This window comes from Rhopalosiphum maidis, chromosome 3 (assembly GCF_003676215.2).
Source record: "Rhopalosiphum maidis isolate BTI-1 chromosome 3, ASM367621v3, whole genome shotgun sequence".
Classification (NCBI taxonomy): Eukaryota; Metazoa; Arthropoda; class Insecta; order Hemiptera; family Aphididae; genus Rhopalosiphum; species Rhopalosiphum maidis.
Window position 1 is genome coordinate 8,490,952 of NC_040879.1, and position 16,695 is coordinate 8,507,646.

Consider the following 16,695-nt stretch of genomic DNA (forward strand, 5'->3'; position numbering starts at 1 on the left):
CGCGCTTTGTTGGATCGTTTAGTCCTTTTAAAGTTTCGGTGTGCGAAAGGACGCCGTTCCGCGCGGGAAAAATTAGGGCGTGGCCCGTTGGCGGCGCTTGGTGCGGCTGGTGCGAACCGTTGCGTACCGTTCTTATCACTTGCGGTGGTCGCGTGGAGGTGGAGGTTAAAAAGTGATAACTGGCGCTCGTCGCGTTAGTGGGCTCCGTTGAGCCAGGGAGAGATTGATTCGTCCCAACCGCGTAGGGGGCAATTCGACAATTGTCCCACTTACAAGTGCGCGAACAGACCGGTGTCGTTTTTGAGTCGGTCTGTATAAAGCCCGTTAGGGCGCTGTATCCGGTTCAGTTCCAGAGGTGCAGTCGGCGCACAGGTAAGGTGTTAGGTTTTCATTACTGTGACTGGTGTTACTAGTACAAGTGAATTTTCACTTGGAAACTACACCACGAACGGATATTAGGTTAAGGCTTTTCAGCAGGGAAAAGCACCGCAAGGTATGAGCCTCCTGGACATGTCCTTGACGGGTGCTGGGGGAGTGGAGGGGGTGTTGGTGCCGGGCAACCCAGAGGCGGTTGACGGTATCCAATTAAGACCGGGTATGGAGGAGGCTGGTATGGAGGTAGGCGGTTGTCGACCTGAGGCCAGGGCGTCCTCCTTCCCGGAAAAGGTTAGGATCATAGGAAGAGATTTGGACAAGCTCCTTCTCGCCGAGAAGGAGAAGAAAAAGTTGTCGGCGGCCGCTCAGCGGTCAATCTTGGATATCAGAGATAGGTACGAGGTGCTCTTGGATGAGGCTTGCCGGCAGAACACCGTTCTGCTGGGAAGGATCGAGGAGGCCAGGACTGGGCATGTGTGCAGGGCTGCGGAGAGGGTGACGGTTAAGGTCACCGAGAAGAAGAAGGTGGGGGCGAAAACAAAGCCCCCTAAGAAGAAGAAGGAAAAGGCCGAAGGGACATTCACCGAGGTGGTGTCCAAGAAGAAGAGGAAGAAGGCCCTCAAGACTGCCGAGACTGTGGGGCCGTCGGCTCCTGATAAGACGCGTCGAGCCATTGATAAGGTGAAGGCAAAGGCTCCGGCCCGAGCTTTCATCGTGTCGGTTGGCGAGGCGGGCTCCGGGGAGGCCAAGAGGCAACTCTGGGCCGACCTGGTTAAGGGGGTTGGGGCCCCCAGGATCAGCATGGCTACAACGCTCCCGAGAGGCGACATTCTGGTGAAGCCGGCGGATGAGGGCACGTACAAAGCCCTCAAGGACATGGAGGTGGCAGGGAAGAAGGTGAGAGAGGATGAAGAACGGCATCTACTAGAACATGCGACGGGCAAGTTGGTTACAGTGGACAACCTTGTGGCCCACCATGCTGGCCTCCCCCGCGAATTGGCAGGCCGTCAGAGACTTCGCCAGAGCGGTGATGACAAAAATAGAAGGTGACGAAAGAGAAAGAGAGAAACCAGGAGGCCCTAGGGCAAGGAGGAGGGAACGTACGTGACTCCAGAGCGGCGGTCGTGGACGGCTCGAGAAATCAGAAATACACTGAAGCGCAAAAACCTTACCATAATTAAGTTTACTCCTGTAGGCCTAAGGCCAAAGCACCGGGTGGTTAGATGCCCCCGCATTATGTAATAATTGTTGTATGTAAGTTTGATGTAAACTAGTTTGTAGTTAATTATTGTAACTGTCAAATTAATGTTATGTTAATAAACGATGCTGTCAGGGGAGTAGCAATGCTCACGCAGTCCCTCCCCTGATGGCGATACCGTAAAAAAAAAAGGGTAATTGTGAATCTCGACCCCAGACCCCGGCCGTATCTTTTAACACACACGGCTCACCGCAATTCGCAACGATATTTCATGCAATATCGCCCGAGGAAGTCACTGAGTGTCTTCCGAGCAAAACAACTGCTCCCCGGCCGGACGGGTTTCCTGCTCGTCTATGGCGTCGACTCCCCTGTAACCTGACTGCTGGTCTTTTCAACCTGTTTGTCGCCTACGGTTCTTTGCCTCCTATCTTGGTGAAGTCCCGTACCGTCTTTGTGGCGAAGAAAGAAGAAATATGTGACTCTATGACAATTTAACACATTAAAATTAAATAGGTTTGTAGCGTGCCACGGATAATATTATAATAAATTTTAATATATTACAATATGTAGCAGGTGATCCTAGCCTTTTTATCTACCGTTATAAATGCAATAAGAAGTCAATACTTAACGAAATAAAATTTTATTTTTTACAGTTGGTTTCGATGAAAAAATTGTTTATGATTATAAAATTAATGATAAGTCAAATGCAAAATTTTTACTTATTGATTGTCCGCTATGCGCAAAGAATTTTTGCTGCATTTAAATATCAGTCATTTTCCAAAAGCACCAATGAAAAGGCAATATTTTGCAAATAATGTAAAACTGTTTTTTTATTCATACTTAACTATTTTTACAATATTGTTTTTTTTATTAATTTTTCCTTAATAATTTATAGGACATGTATTACAAAAATTGCGAACGCATTAAAATGATTTAAAGCAATTGTGATATATCACTATTTTATTATTTCAAATAGCTTTGGTTGGTAAATTTTGTTGACTCTCCAATTACTTAACAAATTAATTGTCAACCAAATTTCGGATATAAACAGTTTTTCGAGTACCAATTAATTCTAAAGAGTATGTAGAGGGGGCCAACTGTAAATTTTTAAAATCATCATCAAATATTCTTCAAAATTCAAATAATTCTTTTTTTCTGGCTCCCTTTTCAAATTTTTTTCAACCCCCCCCCCCCCACATAATATTGATTCACACAATTGTAATTTCTCCAGACTAGTATCAACCTCTATAACTGATTTAGATTTCTATATAACAACTTTATTCTTACATAATAACATTCCTAATACTAATGAGTAAGTATAAAAATTTTAAAAATATAATAATTATATTTCGAAATACATATTTTTATTATTATACAGTGATCTTTTCAAAAAATTGATTGCCATGAAAACCAATTTAATCCAATTAGATATTATAAGGCAGTAAATCAATATATTTTTTAAACAAACAGAATCATTTATAAAAGAAGACAAATTGATAATCAATATGAGTGGTTATATTAATTTTAATGTTCTTAAAGCTATAGATATAGAATTTTTTAATTTCATTAAAAATATTGAAAATTGGTGGCATCATTTGTGTACAGTCAGTGATGACTACTCATTTTTGTCGTAAGTATGACGTCTTTTATAAAACAATAATTACCTAAAATATTAAATTTAAATTAGTAAAAAATAAAAAAATAAAATTAATAATGTACAATATTTAATTGAACAGATATCCAGTTGCTAATATTGAGTATGTATCTATAGTACTGAATGAGGACTCCATAGTGCAGTTCCCCATTTTAAATGATGAAGATGTGGAACTGTACGTTATTTGTGGGCTACAAATTTATTATAAGTACTCTGTTGTCGCACAGGAATATTATACGGTACCTATTAATCATTTAAAATATATTAAAAACTTAAGAGGACTCTTAACCAGTGTCGCAACTACCGGGTGTGCAAGGTGTGCATTGCACATCGGCCCCAAACCAATTTAATATATATATACGCCCCAAATCGATTGTCGACTCCCCTGTAACCTGACTGCTGGTCTTTTCAACCTGTTTGTCGCCTACGGTTCTTTGCCTCCTATCTTGGTGAAGTCCCGTACCGTCTTTGTGGCGAAGAAAGGAGACCCTCAATGTCCTGGTAATTACCGGCCGAACTCGATCGCGTCGGTGGCTATCAGGCATTTCCATCGTATCCTTGCTCGACGCCTGGAAAAATTGTCTCTGGTGGATGAACGGCAGCGCGCGTTCAGAAGGGCTGATGGTGTGGCAGAAAATCTTTTCCTCTTACAGTCGGTCTTGATGGACGCCCGCCCGTCGTGCAAGGGCCTGTGTCTTGCGTCCCTCGATTTATCGAAGGCGTTCGACACGGTGTCCCACGACTCCATAACGTCCGCGATGCGTCGCGTTGGCTTGGACCAGCGCTTCGTAGACTACATTCGCGATACATACGAACATTCAGAGACTTTTCTTCGGGTCGGCGGGCAAGCTACGCGGGGGCTCTTCCCACGAAGTGGCGTCAGGCAGGGGGACCCCGCTTTTATTTAATCTGGTGGTAGACAGTGGTCTACTAGCAATACCAGAAGCAGTTGGCTACACTCTGGGTAAATCCGTAGTGAACGCAATTGCCTTGCAGACGACGTAATTCTGTTTGCGGAAACGCCTGAGGGGTTACGAAGAGCATGCGAAGCGTTCACGGACCGATTGAGTGTAGCGGGTCTTAAGGCTAATCCGCTGAAGTGTGTGTGCGACTCTCACCCTGGTGCCATCCGGACGGGACCGCAAAGTGAAGACTGTCGACGAGGTCTATACCCTTAGTGGTATCGACCTCCCGACACTTGACGTTGCCTCCCTATGGCGGTATCTAGGCGTGGGTTTCGCAGGGAGTAGAATCGATGCCTTCGATTCCGCGGCGTATGTAACGGCGCTTAATCGGATCTCCACGGAGCCGATGAAAGCGCAAATGCGATTACCTCTTACCGAAGTTCGTTCACGGACTGACGTTCTCGGTGGTCTCCGTACGCAAGTTACGCAGTCTCGCTCGCGAGACGCGCCGCGCAGTCAGGCGTTGGTTGGACCTCCCCACTTCTTGCCCAAAATTGTACATTCACTCGCCAACATCGGCGGGTGGCTTGGGTATTCCCGATTTTGTTCTATTCGTACCTCGTAACCGTATGAACCGTCTTGTAAGACTTGAGAACTCGTCGCTCGCCTCCGTCCGCGAGGCGTTACGGCTTCACGGCCATACCGCTCTGGCGTCCGCGCGTCGATTGACCGAGGGTCACCGTCTCAAGCCTAGTTATGCGCAGCAACTACATTCGTCCGTTGATGGCTCTGAATTGAAGTCATGTTCAGAAGAGTCGGCATCCGTAGCGTGGTTGAGACGTCCTGACGGCATCATGTCGTCGGACTTCAAAGACTACGCTCGGATTCGTATCAAAGCGTTGCCGACTCGCAAGCGGGTAAACCGTGGGCGCGTTGGTCTGGCTCATTGCCGGGCCTGTTTCGCCCCGGCGGAGACGCTTGCTCACATAGCACAGAGCTGTCCTCGGACGCATGATGGTCGCGTACTGCGTCATGACTGCGTTGCTAAACGCATCGCGGGCGGTTTATGGGACAAGGGTTACGAAATAGAGTCAGAGCACCTCTATAAGCTGCACGGCGGAAATCTGAAGCCGGACATTGTCGCAACGATTAGCGACGAGACAAGAGGCCGAATTTCCGTTATATGCGATGTACAAATCGTTTCGGGTATCGGAACTGCGCATTGGCACTCGAGAAGTATTCTGACCGAGTGGATTTAAAATCTGCGATCCGGGCACGACACCATTCGACCGACGTAAAAACGGTCTGGGAATCCTCGAGTTTCCAGAGCCTTCGGGCGCTTGGGTTGAGTTAGGGCCTGCTAGAGGGACTCGTCACACGAGTTCTGAAGGGCACCCTATCCAACTGGCATACTTTTAACACCAAAAATGACACGACGACGCAGTCTGGTGTCGGGTGATACCCTGCCTACCCGCGACAACATTGATAGCCTCCTCATCCATCACCTTCCTTGACGCAGTCATGCGTCACGGTCCTTTTCTTACCAACACAATTGATTAATTATAATATTGAGCCTCGGATTGCTACCGCATCCCAAACAGCAGGCGGTAGCAACCGTGTTGGTGCGGAAGTAGTCGGGTCTGTCGCCCCGTCAACCTCCGCGTACAAGTGTCGTTTTTGTACAAATAGTTATGCCACCAAGATTGGTGTCGGTGTCCACATGAGTAGTGCCCATATGCGTGAAGCCAATGACCGTATAGACGTGGCCAGGAGCAAAGCTCGATGGCCCGTCGAGGAACAAAGATTGTTCGCAGCACTTGAAGCTGAACTTGTATTCAATGGCATTCCACCCGGCCAGATTAACGGCCAGCTTTATATTAAGCATCGGGGCCGCACCCAAGAATCCATAAAGGGGCGGCGAAAGACCCTTAAGCACCGCGAAATGGTGGCGACTCACCTCGCCTGTCTTAATGGGGACCCGTTGGTACCAAGTACTGAGACGGTACCGGTGGAATCCAATACAAGTGATGCACAAGCGCTGCCTATGGATGAGGATGGCAGTGCGGCAGCTAATGACCGATCGTGTACGTCAGATCGATTGAGTCCAGCCCAAATAGCTGGTCAAAAGGTGGTTGACTTACTATCAACCGTGTCAGGTCATGGAGCACATAAGCTCCTTATAGCTGCACGACGCCTAGTTGAGCAATCTTTGGACCCGTGCCACGCAATAGTTGCGTGGTACATAGAATATAACTGCAATAACTCCCGTAAGAAAACGAGTAAGGGAGGTAGGCGACCGGGCACCATTCCCGGCGCAGGCAATAGCGCTGGACGCAGGCCGTTAAACAAGAAAGCGTTGAAAACAGCTTGTTACAGGCGGAACGTCACCGAATGGCGCAAAAACGCATCTAGCGTTGCAGAGCGAGTTCTGACGGGGATAGACCAAGGGGCATTAATGCCTCCTGCGAAAGAGATGACAAAATACTGGGTTCCCATTATTGAGGGTAATTGTGAATCTCGACCCCAGACCCCGGCCGTATCTTTTAACACACACGGCTCACCGCAGATCGCAACGATATTTGATGCAATATCGCCCGAGGAAGTCACTGAGTGTCTTCCGAGCAAAGCAACTGCTCCCCGGCCGGACGGGTTTCCGGCTCGTCTATGGCGTCGACTCCCCTGTAACCTGACTGCTGGTCAGATCCAACTGGCATACTTTTAACACCAAAAATGACACGACGACGCAGTCTGGTGTCGGGTGATACCCTGCCTACCCGCGACAACATTGATAGCCTCCTCATCCATCACCTTCCTTTTTGTTTCCACTTAATGACCTTCCTCTCCCTCAGACAACCTCCGCTTCAATCTCCAGGTAGGCAGTAAATGATGATATCCCGGGTCTACCCCTGGTTACCATCACTCATTCTCACTCTGGCTAATTAAAGGGGTAAGATTCGGCGCTTTAGGCGTGCTTCGGCTGATAACCGTTGTACATACGAGCTCCTATATCTGATAACTAGCCAAATGCCTCGTCATCTTATTTGTAATGCGCATGAATGGATTAACGGGATTCTCACTGTCCTTATTTACTAGTTCAGTGTTGTCGTCGGTCGAGTGCACATATTGCTCCCGGGAAAATTTTTTTTCGGTTAGTTATTCGTGTTAGTTTTTTTGCGTATTATACACCAAAAGATTCGTCTGGTATAGACGCTTCTGCTGGTGCATCGAGCGCGAAAATCGGTCAGGGTTGTGAGGCGTGACGGCGATTTGAGCTTATCGTAAGCGTAAACACTTGTTTACATTTATCGAAGGCGTTCGACACGGTGTCCCACGACTCCATTACGTCCGCGATGCGGTGCATTGGCTTGGACCAGCGCTTCGTAGACTACATTCGCGGAACATACGAACATTCAGAGACTTTTCTTCGGGTCGGCGGGCAAGCTACGCGGGGGCTCTTCTCACGAAGTGGCGTCAGGCAGGGGGACCCCGCTTTTATTTAATCTGGTGGTAGACAGTGGTCTACTAGCAATACCAGAAGCAGTTGGCTACACTCTGGGTAAATCCGTAGTGAACGCAATTGCCTTTGCAGACGACGTAATTCTGTTGGCGGACACGCCTGAGGGATTGCGAAGAGCATGCGACGCTTGCTCACATTGCACAGGCTGTTCTCGGACGCATGATGATCGCATATTGCGTCATGACTGCATTGCTAAACGCATTGCGGGCGGTTTACGGGACGAGGGTTACGATATAGAGACGGAATATTTCTATATGCTGCATGGCGGAAATCTAAAGCCGGACATCGTCGCAACGATTAACGACGAGACACGAGGCCGCATTTCCGTGATATGCGATACATACTCGGCGCGGAATAAGATCATGACCAGGCGGCGGACCGGTTAGCGTCTGTTACGCGCAGCCGATTTCTCATTGGTTCCCCAAACATCTGTTCACAGTTATACAGCGCTGTTCAAAATGTGAACCACATACACTGTGTTGTAGTGAATGCCCGTTTATTACCGTTCTTAACAGTGTACACGCTCGTATGATTTTGCTCCGTACGCTCTCATTTGATTTTTTACTATACGTGCTTATTTAATTATTCTCTGTACGTGGTCGTTAGTTCCTCCGTGAAATATGTCTGATGAAGAGGCTGCAACATTTATTTCCCCACGGTAGAGAAATCCTCGTGGCAAAGTAAGTCGAAACAATTTTATAGTAAATATAGATAATTTAAAAATATATTTAAAAAAAATAGCAATATCATTAAAAAAATGTTTATTTGTATTATTTCAATAATTTTTAATACTTTTATATTTTCAGCCTGTTGGAAAATCACAGAAAATTATGATAGTTAATTGTTATAAAAAATTAAAATAAGAAAACGACAACATTAAATATCGCGATTTGATGAAACGTATTTCCGATACACTTGGTATTGGATTGAATAAGGTGCAAACAACAGTCTCCGAGTACAACCAAACGAAGATTGTGACTTCACCTAACAGAAGAAGGAACAAACCTGGTGTTGTTGACAAAATTGATGATTTTGACAAGAACGCTATACGGAGAAAAGTGCATTCATTTTGGCATAATAAAGAGCTACCGACACTTGCGAAGGTATTAACCGCTATAAATGAAGACAGTACATTACCAAATATGAAGGAAACGTCTTTACGGATAGTTTTGAAGTGCTTAAATTTTAAATTTACAAAACGCCAAAGAAATAGTATTTTAACAGAGAGAAAAGACCTTTTAAGTTGGAGAAGAAAATATTTAATTTCAATTCGTCGTTTTCGTGAAGAAGGTAAACCAATATATTACCTAGATGAAACTTGGCTCAACACCGGTGATTGTGTGAGCAAGGTATGGGTTGACCAAACCGTAACATCGAGTAGAATGGCACTCTTGGAAGGTCTATCTACAGGCCCCCAAAACCCAACTGGCAAAGGTACCAGGTTAATTGTTCTACACATTGGGTCTGCAGCTGGTTTCGTGCCGAGTGGTCTGTTGTGTTTCCAGTCAAAAAAAAATTCATCGGATTATCACGACGAAATGACTGGTAAAACATTTCAAGAATGGTTCGAGGAAATATTGCCACTTCTAGAAGACAATGCCGTGATTGTGTTAGATAATGCTCCATATCACTCCGTGAAAAAAGAAAAAACTCCTACGACTAGTTGGAGAAAGGCACAGATAGTCGAATGGCTGGAGTCTAAAGGCGAAGAAATCGACCCTAACCAACTTACCAAAAATGATCTAGAAATCGTCGACCGTTTAAAACCAAGGTAATAATTAAAATATAAACTATTTATATTTTACACTATTAATATATATTTTTTAGATATAATGCATACATAATTGACGAGATGGCCAAAGATGCTGGAAAGATGGTTCTGAGACTGCCACCTTACCATTGCGAGCTAAATCCCATTGAATTGGTTTGGTCAATGGTGAAGTCATATGTGAAATCCAACAACACTACATACAAGACCATCGATGTCAAACATCTGCTTCACCAAGCCATTGACAGGGTAAAACCAGAAGATTGGCAGTCTTTCATAAGACACGTGAAGGACGAGGAACAGAAGTTTTGGGATGTTGACTTCATTTGCAACGAGATGACAGATGAACTCCTGCCGGATCCGCGTCATATCCTATCAATTGGTGAATCGACAGACGAAGACAATTTATTTGAATAATTAAATTATGTAGATAATTATTTGTAAATGTATTGTAACTTTTAAAATTTTTCTTATTTTATTCATTGTCATGTTTAAGTATTCATAGTAATTATTTTTAATGTTTGTGATAATGTGATTCAAAATAAAATTACAATTAACGTGTATAATATTTAAAATGAATACATTGATATAACCACATAATACTGTTTTAAAAGATTTTCTTTTATATTAAAATATGTTTTTTAATTTTTAGATTCTCAATAAAGTGAAAGATCTATTAGTTTTTACTAAAAATAAAAAAATTTAATTTGAATAATGATTATATAAAATAATTAAACAACGTGGTAGGGTGATAGAGGCGTATTGCTTCGGCGATGTGTATTTCGCAACGCCGCACCGTTATAAAATCAACTATACAGCGTGGTGGAGTGAGTTCAATTGTTTTATAAACACAGGACGTCTCTGTTGACACATGAGGCGCTCTATATACAAAACCAATAACTGCCACTATGGTGAGCGGTGCGGTGGAGGAAGTTGTTTAGAATGCGCGACTGGTATACAAGTCGTTTCTGGCATCGGTACCGCACACTGGCACACTAACAAGGCCGAGAAATATTCCGACCGAGTGGATTTAAAATCCGCGATCCGGGCACGACACCATTCGACCGACGTACAAACGGTCGCCGCCACACTGACATGGCGTGGCGTCTGGGAACCTTCGAGTTTCCAGAGCCTTCGGGCGCTTGGGTTGAGTAGGGGCCTACTCGAAGGACTCGTTACACGAGTTCTGAAGGGTAGCATTTCCAACTGGCATACTTTTAACAGCTTACCTCCGTATTGCCTTAGCCTCCACCTTCTTCGGAGGTGGCACCTCCTTCCTCTTCTCGGTGATCTTGACCGTCGCCATCTCCGGCGCCCTACATACGTGGCCAGCACTGGCCTCCTCCAACCTACCCAGCAGAATCGTATTCTGCCTGCAGGCCTCATCCAAAAGGACCTCGTATCTCTCCCTGACCTCCAAGATTGACCGATAAGCGGCCGCCGAAAGCTTTTTCTTGTCCTTCTCCGTGAGGAGAAGCTTTTCCAAGTCCCTACCTACAATCCTGACCTTCTCCGGGAACGAAGACACCCCAGCCTCGGGTCGACCGCTGAGTCCAGAGTGACCTCCACTCCCGGTTTGATAGGTTGAACGCCGGTAGCCACCACAGGGCTACCCGGCGCCAACACCCCCTCTACGCTCCCCCCCACAACCCGTTAAGGACATGTGCATGAAGCTCATGCCTGTCTGAGTGTATCCCTGGTGTTTCCTACTCTTAACCTAGCCTTAACTAATAATGCTGATCCCGCTGTCGGTTTCCAAGAGAAAGAATCAGCTTGTACTCGCAACACCGTTCACAACTAAATAAACCTAACAACCTTACCTGAGCGCTGACTGCACCTCTGGAACTGGTCCGGAGCAGCACCCTAACGGGCTATTAAACAGACCGACTCAAAATCGACACCGGTCTGTTCGCGCACTTTTTAGTAGAACAATTGTCGAATTGTCCCCCACGCGGTTGGGAAAGATCGCTCTCTCCCCGGCTCAACGGAGTCCACTAGCGCGACGAGCGCCAGTTATCACCTCCACGCACTAAGCGCTCCTAGCGGCGAACACCGCAACTATAATACGAAACGGTGCGCACCTGCCGCTCGGTTACGCGTTGAGTCCTGCTCGAATTTGAACAAACTCAACGAGGATCGATTTATCCTTAATAGGACTAAACGATCCAACAAAGCGCGCGAAGGTCTAGAAGAACCGCGATTGGCCTTTAAAGAGCGTCACGCCAAAAACGCTTGGAAAAACGAACGCCTCACACTCGCGACCGATATAGAAAGTTGCGTCGTTAAATGACTTATTCACCGGTGAAAAGTCCGACGCAAAATTCTAACGAGGACCGAGGACTCATACGCGAAAAAGCGTTTTCGCCTACCGGGCGTAAACACGCGTTTACGCTTGCGATAGACTTAAATCGCCGTCACGCCTCACAACCCTGAGCGATTTTCGCGCTCGATGCACCAGCAGAAGCGTCTATTCAAGACGAATCTTTTGATGTAGGAACGCAAAAAACAAACGCTGTAAACTGGCCGAAATCAAAATTCACTTAAGAGCGATGTGTTCACCCGACCAACGACAACACTGAACTACCTTGAACGTACAATAGCAATACCTTGTTAACCTTCACCAAGTGTTATGGTATAAGATGCGATTAACAAAATCGATGTATAATAATATTAATTGTTTGTGATATGAGTTTTCGTACGGCGGCTTGTACGATCATATACACACACACACACATGTGCACCTGAACGGACGACGGTACACACAACGCACGGAGATAGACTGACTGGCTGGGGGACGCATTATATACTGCGTAATAACTGGACTATAGTGCGTTTCACGAAATAACAGACTCGATTCTAGCGCGACCGGTGGACAAACTTTTGAGTTTCAGTGTCGATCAAACTTTTCATTTGCGCGATAAATTTGAAATCATACGTACATATTAATATTAATTAAAAATAATTAAAAGTCTTCGTCGTCATCTTCACTGTCGCTGGTTTCATCGGGATTTATCGTTATTATTATGGGTTCTAAAATTTCGTCCCGTAAACCTTTTTTTATAAAGTCTGATTCCTGCAATTCTTCGCAGTGCTTGACACATCGTTTCCAATCTTCGACCGTAACCGAGTCTATGACTTCGGTCAAAAGTTTTTCGACATCGGCAATTTTGAAAGTGGTGTTCAATTCGGCAACCTTATTTTTGATTTGAGCCCATATGAGCTCGATGGGATTATACTGACAGTGATATGGCGGCAATAATATTATCGGACGAATTTTGGTTGCCACCCAGTAGCGTTCTTAGGATGGCCCAACTATAGTCGACTTGTTCCACACAGTGATACTACGCTTAGACAACGTAATCTGTGGGAACATCGAAAGTCTAGTGGCACGTACCTTATACTGGGTGGACTTCTACCTGGGCTAGCATATGATGGCAGGCAGCAGTGGTCCCTCGACAATTGAAATGGCTTCTTGATGGGGATTACAACTTCTCTATGTTGGCGCAGTTCCTCGATTCCGATGGCAGCTTGTCCGCTGGAACGTTTAACCGGTCGCGTTTTGTGGCGTACTCTAGTTACTGATATTGATATTCATGGATCGTTGCCGTGTACTATGCGTTTATCGCTATAGTCGGTCGTCCATGAATATACAATTGGAATGGTGTTCGGTTCTATTTAAGCGTTGGTACGGATGGTATTTCTGCACGTGTTGGCTAATCGATGTGTATTAGTGTTCAATTCGTACAACGCAGTTTTTGTTTATCATCTTAGTGGTTTAATCAGACTCCGGTGTATATAGCTTATGTTATGCCCTTATTAAAATGTGATTGATTATAATTTGTAGTTATTTCAGTTACAAATAAGGTCCTTCTCCCTTTTTTGGGAGGTAATGGTGGTTGCGCTAAACGACGTGCCACACTCGCGACATCTATAGTTGACAAATCGTGCCATTAAATACTATTTGACAGACCGTAACGTCGATGTGCGCGGTTATTACTCTTACGGTGTCGTTATATTACGATATATTGCATAGGGCTTGTCTCGTTACAATTGGTTGTTTATATTAGAATTTTCTAAACACGATAACATTTTTAACTATTTACATTTTAAGTTTCCAATTTTTTTAGTTTTTTTTCTATGAATGTCAATAAAATGCTATTCGTTGGGTAAAAATATCTTGTAAATATAATACGAGGCATCTTATATAATACACATATAACACATTTTATACATAGTCAGTAATCACATTCTTTTTTATAAGCATTTAAAGTTCGAATTTTGATATAATAGAAAATACGTAAAAATGAAGAAAATGTGCAAATTATTTTGTTCAAAATTCATAACAATTTTTCTTTTTAAATTTAAGATTTAAAAATTTAATACAGGATTCCTCGTAAGTTTGTCAAATTTTATGAAAAAATAACCACCAGAAATTCAAATAGAATTTTTATGAGGTTTGAAAAGTTCAAATTTTTACAACATTGGTATTCACTCGATTTATCGTGTAGCAATTTTCTAATTTTGTTGTAATTAAAAAAACAATAACTGTAGATATTTTTAGAAAGAAGCTTTTTAAAACTGAAGATTATTAAAACAAAATTAAGAACTTCTATGATACAACGACTTGAACATTTAATTAAAATCAGCTGTGAAAGAGATATTCAACCGAACATCGAAAATATAATTATTTCTATGGCAGGTAAAAACTCTGTACTTAATAAATGTTTATTATACTAAACAAAATTAAGGTTATTTGTACTATTATATTATTATGTGAAGAATGTCCAACAAGGATATACTCATTTGCAAATAAAAATCAGTTTTTTATCCATTATACCTACCTACACATTGAAAATGATTTAAAATCATAATATTTTTGATAATAAAAAATAGTATAAAATGTCCGTTTTTATCAAAGCTTCAATTCCTTTTTAAATAAAAATTAAATAAAATGTTTATAAAATTTGATAGTTAATTAATACAAACTAGTAGGTACCTAATACAATATTAAACAGATCATATACCTATTGTTTTAGCGACATCTAGATTGCAGTTAGCAACGATTTCTTCACTAAAAACCTCTAGTATAACTTCAAAATTGTCTTTAACGGCTTTACAATTTTTATACCTGCAAACCCAGCGAGTATTAGAAATTTGTGTAATAGTAGATGCTTTTATGTCCATTTTTAATTGCATATATTTAAATTTTTTATTTTTATATGGTCGTGAGAAGTATACGTGTAATAGTTCCAAACTGTTAAAAAAATGTTTTACATACTAAAAACAAAATTAAGAATTTTAGATGAAATAAATAATCAGTACATATTATTTTAAATATTTTAACAAAATTACCTCAACATTCTTGCACATGTCTACTACAGCTAAATATATTCTATGTGCTATACAATGTGTATAAATAGCACACGGGTATCGTTCTTGTAGTTTACTCTGGACACCATTTCTTTTACCACTCATAACACTTGCTCCATTATAAGATTATGCAAATATAGGTATATTTTTCAAATTTGATTGCTCAAAAAATGTATTACCAAGTGTCTGTGCATCTTGTTTGTCAGACACATCCATGGAACCAAGGAATCTTTCATATACTTCTAAATTTTTTACATACCACACACATACATTCTACTTTATGACACCTTAACTTGTTAAGTTCAAAAATTAAAAAAAAAAATTAGCAACTAGCCAATGGCTGTTAAAATGGTAATATATGAACAAGTAGTGTCAAGTACCTGGCACCGTCAACCATAATAGCAAGAAAACCTACTGATTTTATTTTAGAAATAATATTAGTTTTTAAAACTTCACTGCGAGTATTTATCAATTCATTTTGAATGTCAGGACTTGTAAAATTAAACTTACTTTCTAGTTTAATTTTAAACTGTATATCATGCTTAGACATTAACTGGCAGTCCTCTTTGAAATTACCTAATATTGTACAAAACAAATTGTTAAATAAAACATATATAATAGGCAATAACAAAATAAGAATTAACTATACACACATCAGACATAATATACTACATTTCACGCACAAATTAGGTACCTTATTACTTTTGTTTAAAGACTCTTCTGTTTCATAGCCTCTAAATTAAATCACTTGACGTGTCAAATATAAAATAATATAACAAAAATTTGTTTAAGATAGTTTCGGTTTTCTATAATTTCTTTTTTATTTTGACTAAAATTTGTGTTATTACACTACCAATAGATTTTGCACTTAAATATCCAGACCAATTTGCCATGCATTTTAAATGACATTTTGATTTTTCATGACTCATTAACTTGGAATCATTACCACCTAGCTAAATATAAAATATAATATGAAACAAACATTTTAATTGTGTTAATTAAAATAGCATATTACCTATGTAAAAAAAAAAATACAATATTACTTTTTTTCAATTTTTAAATGCAGTTTTTGTAAAAATATTATCAGCTATATAAACATTATTTGTATTAAAAATTCGGCAACAAAAACAAAACACTGCATCAATTTTAATGCAATACTCTAACCATGAATATTTCTTAAAATAGCTATCTGAAAATGACCGATTTTGCCTTTTGAATAGAGTTTTTGGATAGTTTTGAAAAATAGTAATTGTGGAAAAAAAATAAATGTGAAAACTTGGTAGTTTTAATAATTAAGTACTTTATAATTATTACATTTATAAAATTCAATTTAGTATTAATTACTAATTAATTTTTGAATGCATTACCAAATACTAGGTATTTCTTATGAATTAATAAAATATTTTTCAGAAATTAATTAAACATTTTAAATAACATAATAAATAAAATATCTTGTATAAGGAATATAATGATTAAATTAGATTAATAAATATTGTAATATTTACTTTTAAATATGGTTGGTTTGGTCCAGATTCTAAAATTCCTAGATCTAACTCTAAAGTTTTTACATCGCTTGACTCCATACAAGTTGGTACAATTCATTTTGTTGGACTGGATTCTTCCTCTGTACTGTCAACGTTAATACAATTTGGATTTTCATGTTATTTTGCATGTTTATTAAGATTACTCGAAGATTGAAAAAGATTTTCAACGGGCAGGTTTATCTTTTTCTTTAAGTTATTAAATATACTAATCATCGTTAGGTTAAAATAGATAGTATTTAAAAAATAATATTTGAATTTTTGTCTAAATACATTAACAATAAAACAAAATACATGTTCAGAATACGATGAAAACTTTTTTTTCCATAATAAAATCGGCGTAATGGACAAATGTAACTGTTTAATC

At 41.2% G+C, this 16,695-nt stretch overlaps 1 protein-coding gene across 1 annotated transcript; it reads left to right on the plus strand.

Moving 5' to 3' along the window:
* Positions 1-8,542: 8,542 nt before the first annotated feature.
* On the plus strand, positions 8,543-9,834 carry LOC113560174. Its single transcript, XM_026965931.1, has 2 exons — positions 8,543-9,420; positions 9,477-9,834. Exons 1-2 carry the CDS (start codon positions 8,543-8,545, stop codon positions 9,832-9,834), a joined length of 1,236 nt encoding a protein of 411 aa, XP_026821732.1.
* The last annotated feature ends 6,861 nt before the right edge of the window (positions 9,835-16,695 follow it).

Excerpts from the sequence above, each read along its gene's own strand:
- LOC113560174 (XM_026965931.1), top strand. The coding sequence starts at position 8,543 with ATGAAACGTATTTCCGATACACTTGGTATTGGATTGAATAAGGTGCAA. Across the intron at positions 9,421-9,476 it reads GTCGACCGTTTAAAACCAAG|ATATAATGCATACATAATTG; the intron begins GTAATAATTAAA and ends TATATTTTTTAG.